The sequence below is a fragment of the Triturus cristatus genome, chromosome 3_1, assembly GCF_964204655.1.
Source record: "Triturus cristatus chromosome 3_1, aTriCri1.1, whole genome shotgun sequence".
Taxonomy (NCBI): domain Eukaryota; kingdom Metazoa; phylum Chordata; class Amphibia; order Caudata; family Salamandridae; genus Triturus; species Triturus cristatus.
The window spans coordinates 954,968,493-954,983,709 of record NC_140583.1 but is presented as its reverse complement, the minus strand read 5'-3'; the positions used below and the strand labels follow the sequence as shown (position 1 = coordinate 954,983,709).

Below are 15,217 nucleotides of genomic sequence, written 5' to 3'. Positions count from 1 at the left end.
ATCAAGAGGTTTGGTAAGATATAATCAGATAAAAATTCATCTTACAGGTATTAGCACAATAAATTGACCCCAGCGGTATTTACTAGCCTACATGAATGAGTGTGTTTATGGGCCCTAGAGAATGTATAGTAAGTGTGTACCTGAGGTTGGTAACCCGCTGGAACAAAGGAGGGGACAACATTATCCAATTTCTGAAATCCTTTCATCCTCAACTGCTAAGCCTCACCTTCAGATGCCAATTGGATATATAGCATGCACACAGACTACACCGCGGAACGAACACCCAGTCCTCACAATCCAGGCCAATTATAGTCTACCTTCTGCACTATACCCACATCAATCTAAATTTACCGGCAGCAAAGTGTCAAGGCTGGTATACCAATAAAACGCTCAGGCGGCCTTCTTTGCTGATTTTTCCCAGACCAAGAATATCCTACGGAATGATTTATTTGTACTTTGACCAGCGCACAAACAAAGAGGAATCCTATATGGCCTGGTCCACCCAGTGGTAGCACCACTGGGTGGGCTAGGCCTGACGTTCAATGGAGGCACTAGAGAATTCAATGACCCCCCCCTCCACACCCCCAAGGAGGCTGAAGACTATATAGACTCTATATTAACTACAGTGAAGGAAGAGCAACCGCGGGAAAGAGACAAATCTTGCTCACCTTTGAAACCATAATTGTGATGATAAACACCACCCTCAACACTGTACCATTATTACATTGCACCAAGAGGAACCTATTGAATGCGCTGTAGGAAGGCCAGAACTCTTCTCTGTGAGAGTTCTCTGCTGCTTTAAAGTACTTGTACAGTTCATCAATACAGGCTGCAGTACCAACCATGGAATGTTTCCACCTCTCTTTGCTTTGATGAATTATTGATGGAGATGTTGCAGACCAGACCCCTGATGATATGGTCCTTAAACGTCAATGGCATGACAAGTCATTTCCGTTGAAAGAAGGTACTGTACTACCTAACGTTTAAACCACCAGATATTGTACTCATTCAGGAGACACATCGGTCCCCAGAGGACTTTGCCAAGCAGCAAAGGGATTGGGTGGGAGAAATACTTTTAGGATCCAGGACTACTCTGTAACCAGGCATCGCAGCCAATTACCCAGCGTCTTACAAAAAATCTGGAATGGCAATCCTGATCCACAAAAACTTGCCGGCCAGAGTCACCCACTCATGGCAGATCCACATGGTTGCTACGTTCTTGCTATACCAAGCATCGACAACGTTCTTCTTACAAGGAGCTCGATTTATGTTTCCAATCTAGCTCCTTATTGGTCCTCCTACATGTAACACTGGTGGGCGCTCAGGCCTCATTAATGTTTCTTGGGGCACAACCATCGACTCAATCTTGGACCGCTCCTCGGCTGGACTTACAAATTCATCCTAAAACCACCCAATCCAGGAGAATGAATACTCAATACTATTAGCAACCAGACTAAAAAAGGGAACGGCAGGTGCTCCTCAAAGAATAAATCACCCTGAATAAACACTCAGTAGCCTTGCAGAAAACCTTTTGGGCATAAGGTAAAGCTTATATCAGTGGTGTCACGATGAAAGAAAAAGCTGATACCAGAAGCATAACTGCTGCCATGCATAGGCAAATGGAGAGGGAAGTTCAAGTACAAATGATCCTCGACACCCATCCACTTACAGAAACTAAGTCGAAGAAAATATGATCTCAATGTTCTCCATTCCGAATCTGTGGAAAAGGATTTAAATTGGCTTCCACAATTGAAATGTGAACATGGCTACAAAGCAACATGGCTCCTTTCTTAGCAATATACACAGCAACACTCTCAGATGACCACCCTGGTGCTGTATGACTGATCTGGAGCCATAATCACTCATCCTAGGGACATAAGCGAGGAGTCTAAGTCATACTATACCCATCTATACACCTCAGAAGCTCAATCTATCATTGTTACAGAGGATCAGTTTATGAACCGCTTGCCCTAGCATGTTCTTACTACGGCCATGCGTGAACAGTTTGATGTTAACATTACGAATGCTGAAATTGCAGATGCTATCAAAAGCATGCCTCGTAAAGACATTGGGGGAGGATAGCTTCCCAATCGAGTTTTGAGGAACAACAGTGGAACACCTGATCCTCCTGTTGGGCATAATGTTCAGGGAGACACAGGGGGACGGTGGACTGAAGCTAGAATTCTTTCACCCCTACATAACAGTGCTACTGAAACCCAGAAATAACCCTCTGCACTGCACCAGTTACTGACCAATATCACTGATCAGCAGTGATGTTAAAATCTTCTCTAAAGTGTTGGCCAACTGGCTGAAAGTAGTAATACCCTACTTAGTACACAAAATACAGGTGGGCTTTCATCCTTGGACATCCATCTTGGAACCATCTCTGCACACTGCTTATCTATCATGGCTTCCCAGATCCATGGTAGATGAGAAAGTGTCCCTTTCCGTTTAACCGGGTGGAGTGCAGCTACTTATTCCATACCATGGGCAGCATGGGATTAGACACAACTTCACTGCAATGACTTCTTGACACTATACCTCCATGACTGCCAGCTTGGTCACCAAAGGTGTTCATTCACGCACCAGCTCCATGAACCGCAGAACGTGCCAGGTATGCTGACTGTACCCCCTTGCTCTTCCTGTTAGGACTGTAGCTGCTGGCTGCTGCGATCCACATCTCTGAAAAGACAGGAGGCATCCCTACAGTTGCTGGTCATCTGAAACTCATGCTATACCCAATGACATCCTACTTACGTTCTCTTCTGCCGAACATTCAGTGCAAGCCTTGATGACAGTCTTGGAAGAATTCTCAATGTTTTCCGGTTACTAAGTCAACTGGAACCAAAGTGAGGCCCTCCTGATGATCACCAAAACAAAGGCGTCCTCCTTATCGACCTGGCCCCTGGCCTAGAAACCTGTTCAAATTAAGTACCTTTGCAGTAGGATCTGCTCCTCAGTTCATACAATGGTCCATTCCATCCTTTTACCGTTACTTGGACAAATGCAGCAGGACTTTATGAAATGGAGCACTCTGTACTTGTCTCTCAGAATCAGTGCTCAAACAATCAAAATAGTGGTGGCTCCATGCTATAACTATGTGCTTGGTATGTTAATGATTTCAGTCCCGCAAACCTTACTACACCGCATAAATGGTCTGATCAAGTCTTATAGCAGGCAGATTGACAAACCTCGCCTGGCCATGCATCACACTATGCGGACACCACATCTGGTGGCCTGAGACTCCCAGTCATTATCATGAACTACTATGCACAAAATCTCTCACAAACAGTCTACTGCTTTGTTTCAGACCTCAAAACACCATACTGGATGACCCCTGGAACAGCCTTCCAACACTTCGTGACGGTCTAACAAATGCTCTACCTTGGATACTTCCCTCAAGAAGCCACAGACAATCCTGTGCTATCAGCTGTTTTTCAAATATGGAAGAAGGTGCAATTCTTCCTCCACTTAGATGACTGCCTTCATCTCCAGGGACCAAGTAGGGATAGCCCTGGGCTGCTAATAGCAGGCAATCTCTTCATCTGGGCCACGTGGAAGCACAGAGGTATACTTTTGCTGTCCCAGGTCCTGACAGCAGGGCAAATTAAGCCTTTCCATGAACTACAAGAACACTTTCAACTGCAGGAAAGAACCCTTGTGCAATATTACTAACTGCAGAGTTGTTTGTGGCAGCTATCTGTTGAAAGCAAGATGAGATAGATACAAGATTCAACGCTGCACATATATTTGCAGAAATGGGGAATGTACAGAAAGTTCATCCCAGGACTTTATGGTCTGTTGATAAACTCCTGCTTTCAAAACCAACCTCACAAGCCCTGCTAGTCTGCTGGTGTCCATATCTGCCCAAAGCCCCGATGGACTAAATTTGGACCGCTCTCATTGCCAGGCAAGGCAAGTACCTTTGTGAATCAAGATTCAAAATCAGTTACTTTAAAATCATTCACAGCTGGCACTGAACCCCATGCAAGCTGTACGTTGCTGGTCTGGCAGCTTCTGACGTCTGCTGGTGATGTCACAAACCTGGGGGCAACATCATTCCCATCCTATGGTCCTATGACCTCATTCAGGCTTATTAGTCTGGACCTCACTGCTTTGGTTCAGCGATCTCGACCTCCACCCCTCTGTTGAGCTGGCTTTACTTCACCATATCCAACCAGGCCCAGCTATGGACAGTCAAACAATTTTGGCTGGCCGCGGCACAGGCTATGACAAAACTATGCACACACTGCCAATGGAAATCGCCAGTGCCCCGGACCCCAGCAGAATGGTGCAAGGCTATGGCAGTGATGACATCCCACGATCGTTTGATATATAAACTTAACAATCAGCTACATATCTTCGAAACCATCTGGAGCCAGTATCTCTACAGCCCGGGCCATGGCGACTAACTCACAATCATCTAATGACAGCGCAGCCTTTTTGTGATAACTGGTAAGACAACTAAGGAGCTGAGGATGTTACATAAAGCCTTCATATGTTCCGGACACTCTTGGTCCGCTTCAGTAAGCAGACATCTCCTATACTATTGCCTGTAATTGAGACTGTGGCTGGTGGAACTACTTCATAGCCTGATTACCTCACCAATGCCGGAGTGAAATGATGCTGTGTTTAGTACCTATTTTAACGTTGAATGGTTCAGGCCACTTAGGATTGGTTCTCTGCCTGCTTGTCTGGTACTTGATAATGTCGAAATTGAGTACCAAAGCCTTTGTACAACTAATAAAATATTTTATACAGAAAAAAACAAATATAGGCCATTTGGGACAATATCCCACAATTACTGCACAGGAAGAATGTGTATGTTCAGAAGTGCTACTTGAGATGTGAAAACACGATGTAAATGTTTCAAAATACAAGACAAAATCCAACTTTATAGGTGTTTATCAAAAGACCAATGATAACTCCCATGGGCACAGCATTTTCATGACTGCAACACTAATTTTAAACTGCAGAGAATCCAGCTATTTGCTAGATTTCCTGGTCACATGCACGATCTTTGAATGGATAAATGTGCTGATCCCGGTGTGAAGTCAAGCAGGCTCTGACGAAACAATGTGTAAACACTAGTTCAACATTGAAAACCATACCCTTTAAGATTTTGCACCCCTTAACGAGCATACATTTCATCTTATCAAAGGGGCATTTGCAGTCATTTGTGCAAAAAAGGGTGAGATGGTAATTCCTGCATGTCAGTTGGAATTTATCCACATTCCAGTGAGCCAAACTCTTCACGCTACAGCAACCACCAGTGACGACCAGCAATGCGAGATCTGCACATCACGCTACAGCAACGACAGCCTGTAGTGACCGCCAACGCGAAGCTCCAGCAACTACCGTCCACAATGTCCGATCTTCAAGCTACATCGCAGACTGTGACACGAGGCCTACCCTTCGCGCTAAAGTGCCAACTATCCACAGCGATCTCCCTGCTCCTTGCGGCCTCCACCACCGCAAATGGACTCTTTGTGCAGGACTTTGAGAAGGTAACATTTTCAGCAGAACTAGCCTAGTCCTTTTATCCGGCCTGTGCACCATCGCAGTCAGCCTGTACTTGTGACTTCCCCCCTGGGCTAGCACAACCAGATGACCGCCTATGGGGCGGTGGAATATTGGGCGCTTTTCTTACCTAAAACTTTGAAATTGCATCACTCTGGTTCTACTGATTGGATTTTTGACATTTTGGTCTCATTGTATTAAATCAGAATGTGCTCAATTTTTCTAAATTAGTTTGGGATTTTTCTTATACTGTATTTTCCCTTTATTACTGTTCGTGTACTGGATAAATACTTTACATACTGCCACTAAGTTAAGCAAGATTGTTGTTGTGCCTATCTACCACAGGTCAATTGGTGACATTTGGCAGGTTATCATTGGATCATCTGGCTGCCGAAGGGAAAGGGTTGCATTTGCATGGGGACAGCCAAAGTCAATGAGGTCCTCCTGCTGTCTGGGGGCAATAGGCCGAATCTCATATCCCTAGCTGCATGATAATGTGTGGCCTGTTCCACCTAGTGGTACAAAAGGGGGTGGTGATGGACGGAGCATCAGAACAAATCAAACACTCATACCCAGTCAACAGATCTGGGTTTGATCCATCACCGTTCTTTAGCCCACTCTGCCACCCCAGTTCAGACATGGCCATATGCAAATCAGTCTGACCCTGTGCCTCATGGGAACAGTCCAGCCCGAACTGCCAAGCCATGCCTTCCCTGGACCAGAAACAAGCTTCCTAGGACCGGTTTCTGGCATTTCAGCCGTCTTCAGCCAGGCTTGCTTGAATCCAGTAGCAAAGTGAGCAAGGGACTCAACGTCTGAGCATACCCTGCCAACTTATGGCGAACAAAGCGGTACAAAAGGGGGTGGTGATGGACGGAGCATCAGAACAAATCAAACACTCACACCCAGTCAACAGATCTGGGTTTGATCCATCACCGTTCTTTAGCCCACTCTGCCACCCCAGTTCAGACATGGCCATATGCAAATCAGTCTGACCCTGTGCCTCATGGGAACAGTCCAGCCCGAACTGCCAAGCCATGCCTTCCCTGGACCGGAAACAAGCTTCCTAGGACCGGTTTCTGGCATTTCAGCCGTCTTCAGCCAGGCTTGCTTGAATCCAGTAGCAAAGTGAGCAAGGGACTCAACGTCTGAGCATACCCTGCCAACTTATGGCGAACAAAGCGGTACAAAAGGGGGTGGTGATGGACGGAGCATCAGAACAAATCAAACACTCACACCCAGTCAACAGATCTGGGTTTGATCCATCACCGTTCTTTAGCCCACTCTGCCACCTCAGTTCAGACATGGCCATATGCAAATCAGTCTGACCCTGTGCCTCAAGGGAACAGTCCAGCCCGAACTGCCAAGCCATGCCTTCCCTGGACCGGAAACAAGCTTCCTAGGACCGGTTTCTGGCATTTCAGCCGTCTTCAGCCAGGCTTGCTTGAATCCAGTAGCAAAGTGAGCAAGGGACTCAATGTCTGAGCATACCCTGCCAACTTATGGCGAACAAAGCGGTACAAAAGGGGGTGGTGATAGACGGAGCATCAGAACAAATCAAACACTCACACCCAGTCAACAGATCTGGGTTTGATCCATCACCGTTCTTTAGCCCACTCTGCCACCCCAGTTCAGACATGGCCATATGCAAATCAGTCTGACCCTGTGCCTCATGGGAACAGTCCAGCCCGAACTGCCAAGCCATGCCTTCCCTGGACCGGAAGCAAGCCTGGCTGAAGACGGCTGAAATGCCAGAACCGGTCCTAGGAAGCTTGTTTCCGGTCCAGGGAAGGCATGGCTTGGCAGTTCGGGCTGGACTGTTCCCATGAGGCACAGGGTCAGACTGATTTGCATATGGCCATGTCTGAACTGGGGTGGCAGAGTGGGCTAAAGAATGGTGATGGATCAAACCCAGATCTGTTGACTGGGTGTGAGTGTTTGATTGGTTCTGATGCTCCGTCCATTACCACCCCCTTTTGTACCGCTTTGTTCCACCTAGTGGCAGATCCTAATATTTTTCAATGAGGCATTTTATGATAATTTAGATGTCTTCATAATTCTAAATTTGTATGAAACCGTGTTTCAAAGCATGAGGAATATGCAAATATGGTTGAGTACGCTACATGAATATACCTAACATTTTTTGGAGGTATGTTCGGAGAGTGATGTCCAATCAGAACAATAGTATGCAGATATTTTGTGTTCAATACAAAAGAGTCAATAACACGTCCAGTTTATTTGTATAAGTCGGCGAATTCCACTAATGCTTTACTCGTGAGATTTCTGCAATCCTTTTTTCCACTCGTTAATTTATTTAAAGTTATAAACTTTGCATAGTCTTCAGAAATTGAGGTTTCACACAGAAACTTCCAACTTTTGCTTATTTCCACAACTATAGTGTAGAATTTCATTACCATACTACACGACAGGGTTCATGAGGAAAATGCTCCATGATATCATATCACATCTGTTCAGAAATGAGTGAGCAGTAGTCACACCAGATGTATGAAAAAGTAATAACTTGACTCTCTCACAGTCATAAACAGCAGAAAGTGGCATACACATGCAGGACGGTATTCAAAAGGTTATCTCAAGTAAAGTTCTCCTCAGCTGTAGTAAGCCAGTAAAACACTCTACACAGGCAAACAATTGCGTTCAGGACCTCTGAGTCTTACTCTTTACCATACATTTGGCGTGACTGAGTGCCAAAATATTTTCCCAGGATACAGGTCTGTATTACTCCACTTTTGCTATACTAGCTCTCTGATATACTGAGGCTTGTTCTAGGAACATAGCATACTTGTTACTTCAAATGGATATGTACTTTATGCATGTAAAAGAGTGCAAACCCACTTCTTGTTACATTAGAAAATGTTACCCTTAGGTTTCTGCTTTTCAAGTTCATTCTCAGTAAAATTACTGAGCTAATAAATTTGCAACCAGTACACTGTCATTCAAGAATTACCAGTGAGGCGAACTACTGTACGTGCGTGCAGAGACTGATACTGTAAAACAAGTATTCACAACGAGAGAAGATGTTAATATCTTTGCACGATTCTATCAAAACAGTTCTGAAAGAATTCAAATACCTGTTAATGTTTCTAATTGGACAGGCAGCAGGTAGATTGCCAGGGACGCAATACTACGAAACATAGTTGATTCTCCTCATGTCCAGGACAACTGATGGCATACAACTTTGTGAGACACAAATTGGCCACTAGTTGGATATTTGGCAAACTGGTACGTAATGCCTTATTTATTCACAGCGCTGTCTGTACGGTCTTTCCACTTTGGGAATTACTGTAACAAATGAACACTTAAAGGATCAGATGGCGCAATTAAGACAAGGATACAGTGGTGAAGTACACAGAGGACTAATACCAACAAAATGAAACTCAGAAAACAGGAGGGGTAAAGGCAAAAGGTTTGGGGGAAGACCACTCCAAGGATGACTGCTCTAACACCTTCCCAACACACAATTGGTTCCCAACACCCCCTTGGTCCAATTATACTAGAAACAAGAGTTTGGCAGAGACTGAACACAGCGTTTCCCACAGAACGCTCCAGTGATACCTACAGTCATTCAACGACTGGTTGAAAAACACAGCTTTTGTTTCAGAAATATCACTCTATGATAATTAAAGCATCACAGCTGGTGGTATTACCACAAATTAATTTGACCGCACCTTTCAGAGTCTGACATGTTGCAAGATTCAGAATCAAGGGATCTTTTCCTTTAAAAAAAAAAGTCTGTAGGTATCACCAGGAAAACGTTGTGCGGGGAAACAAATCACAGAGTAAGTGTGAAATGTGCACATTACTTGTGAAGTCAAATTGAGGTAGGAAGACTGGCTGATCTATTCAACATTACTACGCAGGTCAGAATAAGGGGCAGAGTTACTTGAAAGCAACAGATTCCAGCTGAAAGCAAACAATGCCAAGATCCACGAGGTAAAGACGACTTTGCTGCTCTCAGAATCCAGGCAACTAAAACGGTGAAGGCTTTCTGTACCTTCCAGGGTAACAGAAGAACTTAAGGCACAGGGCTTATTTATTTATGGCATTTTATAGAGTGCACTGTGACCAGACTAATATCCTGGCGCTAAGGTGAGAGTTGTATAGAAAGGGAGAAAAAACTGGATTTATATACTTATACAGGCATCTTTTGACTTTGGAAACAACCAGGTTTTCAATGCTTTTCTGAATTTCAGCAAGCCTGTATGTGCTCTCAAAGGAGGCAGAAGCTTAGTCCACAACTGAGCAGCTTAGACTGAAAAGGCTCGTCCACCTTGTCGCACCGTTTGGGACCTATGTTTCTGACTGAGATTAGTGGTGGCAGAATTAAGTAGCCTCATTAGAGCATATCTTTTCAGTCTTACAAGTCTTCCTGCCCCAACTGCGTTTGTCCTTGCACTACACTTCAGGGACAAGATTACCTACCTAAGAGTGACCATTGTAAAGTTCTCTCCCACAGTTTACATTATTCTGTTTTCTCACACCAGTCCCTTCTATAAGTGAGGCCATCAAAACCAACAACTTAAATCATCACTCTCATTGACAAGCTCTAAACTTCATTCAGAATAGCAAGGTATTAGACTGCCTAATCAGAAGATCTCCTACCCTGGGAGATTAATGTGACTAACATTATCCTTGGGATACAACAAATAATCAGCTTACTCCACAACAGACTCAAACAGGCAGTCATTTTGCATTTGTAGAAACCAGCGTCCCTGGGTTGCTAAGAAATAAGAATTCCTGTCTAATGTTAGATCTATGTATTCCTGTCACATCACAGGAACCAAATGGCCAGTGCTCAGTTTCAAATCTTTCTTGAGGGCCATGGTATCCTGCATGCGTGCAGGCTGTGGACAGGGACACAGCAAGAAACATAGTTCCTATTCGCGCCAGGGGCTCCTGAGCTTGTCAGTGGTGTTCATCATGGTGGATCAAAAGATCATAAGAACTCATCCAAATGGCCTAGGGCCACATGTATCAAACAATTTTGCATTCGCAAATGGTGCGAATCTGTAAATTCGTCCATTATGCACCAGGGGTTTCCAAGTGCAATCAACGTCAACACAAAAGTTGTCCACTGCATTCTAGTTTAGCAGTTACACAGCGCTTCATACACCAAGGTGGGTATCACAGTACATTAGGAAGAAGTGAGTGATTGGCAGTGTTGTATATGTTGTGATCCTATATAGGAAGCATTTTGGTGCTGAGCGTGCGGGACAAGAGGTCCTTCTATTTGGTACTGGGGCGCAGCATCTTTGGTGTGCTGGAGGAGGAGTATGATTCAGGTGTGCAACATATAATTGGACATAGCTGAAACCTATAATGCACTCTGCTAATTGTCTGTTAGGTTCATGGTTTCTATTATGCAAGGGACAAGTTAAAGATGCAGATAAATACCTGGATTGTCTGTGCTACAGTTAGTACAGTTTGGAGATGGGCAGGGGGTTGGGAGGAGGAGGACACTTCAAACTCGGCAATGGAAAACTTCTTGTTACTTAAAGTTGTGATCTATAATTTTAATTTAGGAATCCTGTAGCACCCTCTGGTAAACGAAGGAAAGATGGGTGAAGGGTATCCTCTACAAAATCACTCTTCTTAGCAACTTCTACCTACCTCAGGCCCCAAACACTTTTTAAATATATACCTAGTACACTGCCACGCTATTACTTTCAGCAGGTACACAAATAAGGAAATAGGCAAGCATCTCTACATTCTGCCACCCTCCACCTGCATACCACACTAAACCCACCCAAATGTCTGTAAACATGTGGTTCTGCCACCCTCCCCAACACTGTTAACTTCCCAACCACCTTAAGGGCCTTCCACTCCCAACTCTTGATTTAGGGTGGCGAGCCTACACCTTGATGACATTGTTTGTTTGAGCCTCTGTCAGTTCTCAGTGAAAATTGTTTTCAGCCATGGTTCTGCAGAGGCCCAAAGTCTACAGGTGAGATAGCAAATGGTAGCACAAGAGTATCACTAGCATAACCCCACCTCCATCATGTCTACAGAGACCCTAAAAAGACAGGTGGTGTCGGAAAGGTGGCTGACTGTCATTCACCATTCCACCTACTCTCCACAGTCCATGGAGACTCAAACGTGGCAAGTAAGTCATCACCCACTCAATCACTGGATTCAAAACTTGTTTTCTCTGCTCTGACATAGGAGAAATAAAACTAGTTTCCCCACTTCTTTGATAGTAGAGCAGTGAGTAACTGAATTTGGAATCCACCAATGACCATAATGGCTTCCTATGGAAGCCCCACACGAAATCTTGATGCTTAACCCAGTGTCTTGTAAAGTAGCTTTTGCTTCACAGAGTACATTAATTGAAGTTTGGAAGTGAGGGAAATTCATGCCTGTCTTTACAGGGGGCTTGTGAACATGCTTGTAATGAATTATAATAAAAAAATATAACCAAGGATTTTGATCTCTGTAATATGAAATAGCATAACGGCAAAAAAGTGATCTTACAAACCTTTTTCTTCCTCAAATGTTATGAGTGCTTGACCACCTTCAAGCTTAAATGGAATTTTTGTAGTGACATAAAACTGGCCACAGATCTTCTCGGTTTTATTTTCAGTGTCATCAACCTCAGTAAATTTCACTTTCTTTTCAGGCAAATCATTCTGGAACTGATTAAAAGGCACAATATGTTTTAAATGGAAAGCAATATTACAAAAACAGCAATATTGAAAAACGCATTAAGTTTGTTGAAATTATAAGCTAGCTGTATTTTGTTTTTTAATAAACACATTTTATTATTTTCCAAACCCAAAAAGAACACACGTTAGCAATCATTATCACAGGTGACTCTGTAATATTATAAGAGACAATATTCAGTCTAGCGTATCCAGACCTCCCCCATATCTTCTCATGTTTGCGCGGACTTCCTCTTGCAGTGTAGATAGGTTTTTCTCGTTGGGCACACCAGTGCACTCCCGCCCGCTTGGCCACCAATGTGACAACCCCAATGAATTTACTCTCCGCACCTCGATCAACATGGTCTTTTATTAGGCCTAGCAGAGCCATTCTTGGAGTGAGGTCTAGAGTTCTACCAAGCATGCTGTATTGTTATGATGGCTTTTTAAAATTAATTGTATTAAATAGCACTAATGTAAATCCTGTAGTTTCTTGAGAATTAGAAATGATGGAACCCTTTTTGCTCCAGATGGACTCCGTAGAATAGGGACATAAGCGTTAGAGCAGAATGCACTAAAGCTATTTTAGAACGTTGGGTTTGCAGTTATGTGCCCACAAATAAAAACGAGTATTACTGAGCTCTGTGTGTCACATAGTCTTTTATGGGAACTCAGACTGTGGAGGACGCTACAACTGGTGATGAATTAGGGGATACGTAACCCAAAGATCGACAATGCCTTCCTAGAGAGTTTGTCGTCATCCAAACAAAATGCTCATACTTGCCACGTATGAGTAACCGACGGTTAACACATGTGAAGTCAAAGGGCAACTCCAGACAACGTAAAGAAGTTACAAACTACGAAAGCACTGCAAAGAAATCTTCGTATCTATGACCAAGAACCTGCTGGTCGGGTCATACATAAAGGTACCATGCTGCTCCGCAATAAACAGTCATAGGTAATCTGGAGGGTAAACACACAAGTCAGATGCAACCAGGTTTTCAAAGAGTAGTTATTGATATTCACAAAGCGGAAGATAATATTACAATTAGAAAGTGGTGAAGACAAAGTGCATGCAAAGAGAAACCTAAGAAGAAAACAGTTCTATACTCACAAGTACCTGAGTAAAGTGAGCGGGTACGACCTCAGAGCCAGGCGTCGCTGCCCAGGCAAAGCACAGGGGTTGTTCTCACCAAACTGGTACCAATCCAAAGCGACCAAAGAGATCTTCGGAACTGTGGAAGGCTGTGAGAATGGCGGTGAAGACGGAGGTCGTCTTTCCCAAATTCATTTAGAATGATCCAGAGGCCAGCACATCTCAAGGCCTTAGAGATGACTCGCATGCCGAAGAGGGCTCCACCCTCAATGCCAACCACTCCCAGAAACGGCTACAACGCTGCTGCTTTCCTGAAACCACCACCACCATTCAATACCGCCAAAAAGCAAAACATTGGCGATAGAGGGACTGCTTGCATAGAGACATTTGATGATTTCATTTATGCGCTTGAAGAAACTGATAAAATGATTATCAAGTATCTCGAAAATCTAGCTGGTGATGATGTGAAAGAAGTCATCAAGGGAATGCTGCCAACCAATAAATAAATCATATATCATCAGATTAAAGAAGTGTTGAATCTCAAGTTTAATCCAAAGCTAAATGTTGATTATGAATGAAACATTTTCAACCAAGAATGGTAGAAAGTTGGTGAAAGCACTGATGAATTTGTGGAGAGACTCGCCACACTTATCCAAAATTATAAGTTCACTTAATTTAATGATGAAGTAGCTATGCACCTGAGAGTTGACGGATGCTTGTCAGATTCATTCAGACGATGAATGCTGAGAGAAACTCTTAGCCTGGAGTGAGTATTAATGGCTGCCAGAGCTGAGGAGTGGTGTGCTGATAGACAAGCTGCTAACGTGGAGGCAGTACGTGCCCAGAACGAATCAGTCATGAGTGTGAAAAGAAAGCCAAAACAAAAGACTGAATGATACAAACTGATTTTCTACTCGTAAAAATAAGTTGTGTTTTAGATGTGGATTTTCATTTCCACACAAAGGTAAATGTCCTGCTCTTAGACAGTTATGTAAAGTCAGTGGGAAGGAGAGCCATTTGGTGACAGGTTGCAAAATTAAGGAAAAAGTAAGTGCATCACGGCTCAAAGACAAAAGCGGTCCAGAATCAAGGTACACCCACAAGGCAAAGTGGTGACATCAGTGGAGACAAATCAACACTGAACGAAGTCGATAGCTATATAAATCATTGTCAAACAGTTCTTCTGTATCAGTATCAAGTTAAAGTGATGAAAATTATTGCACCATGCCAATGGTTACCTCTGAAAAGCATGCACATGTTTGTTTGGCCGCTTGTGAAGGAAAATGTCAGTCAAAGAGAAACTGACATGCCACAGCACCAAAGACATTTAAACATTGTCCAAAGATTACATTGAAAGTAAATGGTTGTTCGCTACCTTTCATTATTAATAGTGGTGCCTCAATAAACATTGTGCCTGAGGAGAATTACAATGAACTAACTCCATTGCCACAATATATGTCATTGAAACCAAAAATGTATACATGGGCAGCATCGACGCCCTTAACAAGTCATGGTTCATTTGTAGCGACAATTAAACACAAGACATTTTGGTTTTCGGAGCTACACAAAAAGAACACAATCAAGCTCTTACACAAGTATGTACTTTACTTGCTAAATACAGACAAGTGTGACTTCCATAAGAGAAAGCTAAAATTCTTTGACCATATCTTTTCTGAAGGGGGCATGACACCAGATCCTGCCAAAGTACAAGTGACGTCAAATGTTGATCCCCCACACGATGTTGCCATGGTGCGTTCATTTCTTGGCATGGCCAGTTTACTGTTTCAGATACATAAAAGACTTTGCCACTGTAAGTGCTCAGTTGAAAGACTTGACGAAAATAAATGTCTCATTTCATTGGTCACAGGAAGGTGAGAAATATTTTAAGAAAATTAAACAACTCATTTAGGATGCAGTCGGATTAGGCACTATCCTGGACACTCGA

At 43.5% G+C, this 15,217-nt stretch overlaps 1 protein-coding gene across 4 annotated transcripts in view; it reads right to left on the bottom strand.

Moving 5' to 3' along the window:
- The window catches only part of NMI (N-myc and STAT interactor), a 382,827-nt gene that overhangs the window by 180,294 nt on the left and 187,316 nt on the right, over positions 1-15,217 (bottom strand). For all 4 annotated transcript variants that reach the window (XM_085645599.1, XM_085645600.1, XM_085645598.1 and 1 more), the window contains one exon: positions 12,014-12,170. In XM_085645599.1, coding sequence (XP_085501725.1) covers positions 12,014-12,170 — 157 coding nt within the window. The remainder of the gene's footprint in view (positions 1-12,013; positions 12,171-15,217) is intronic.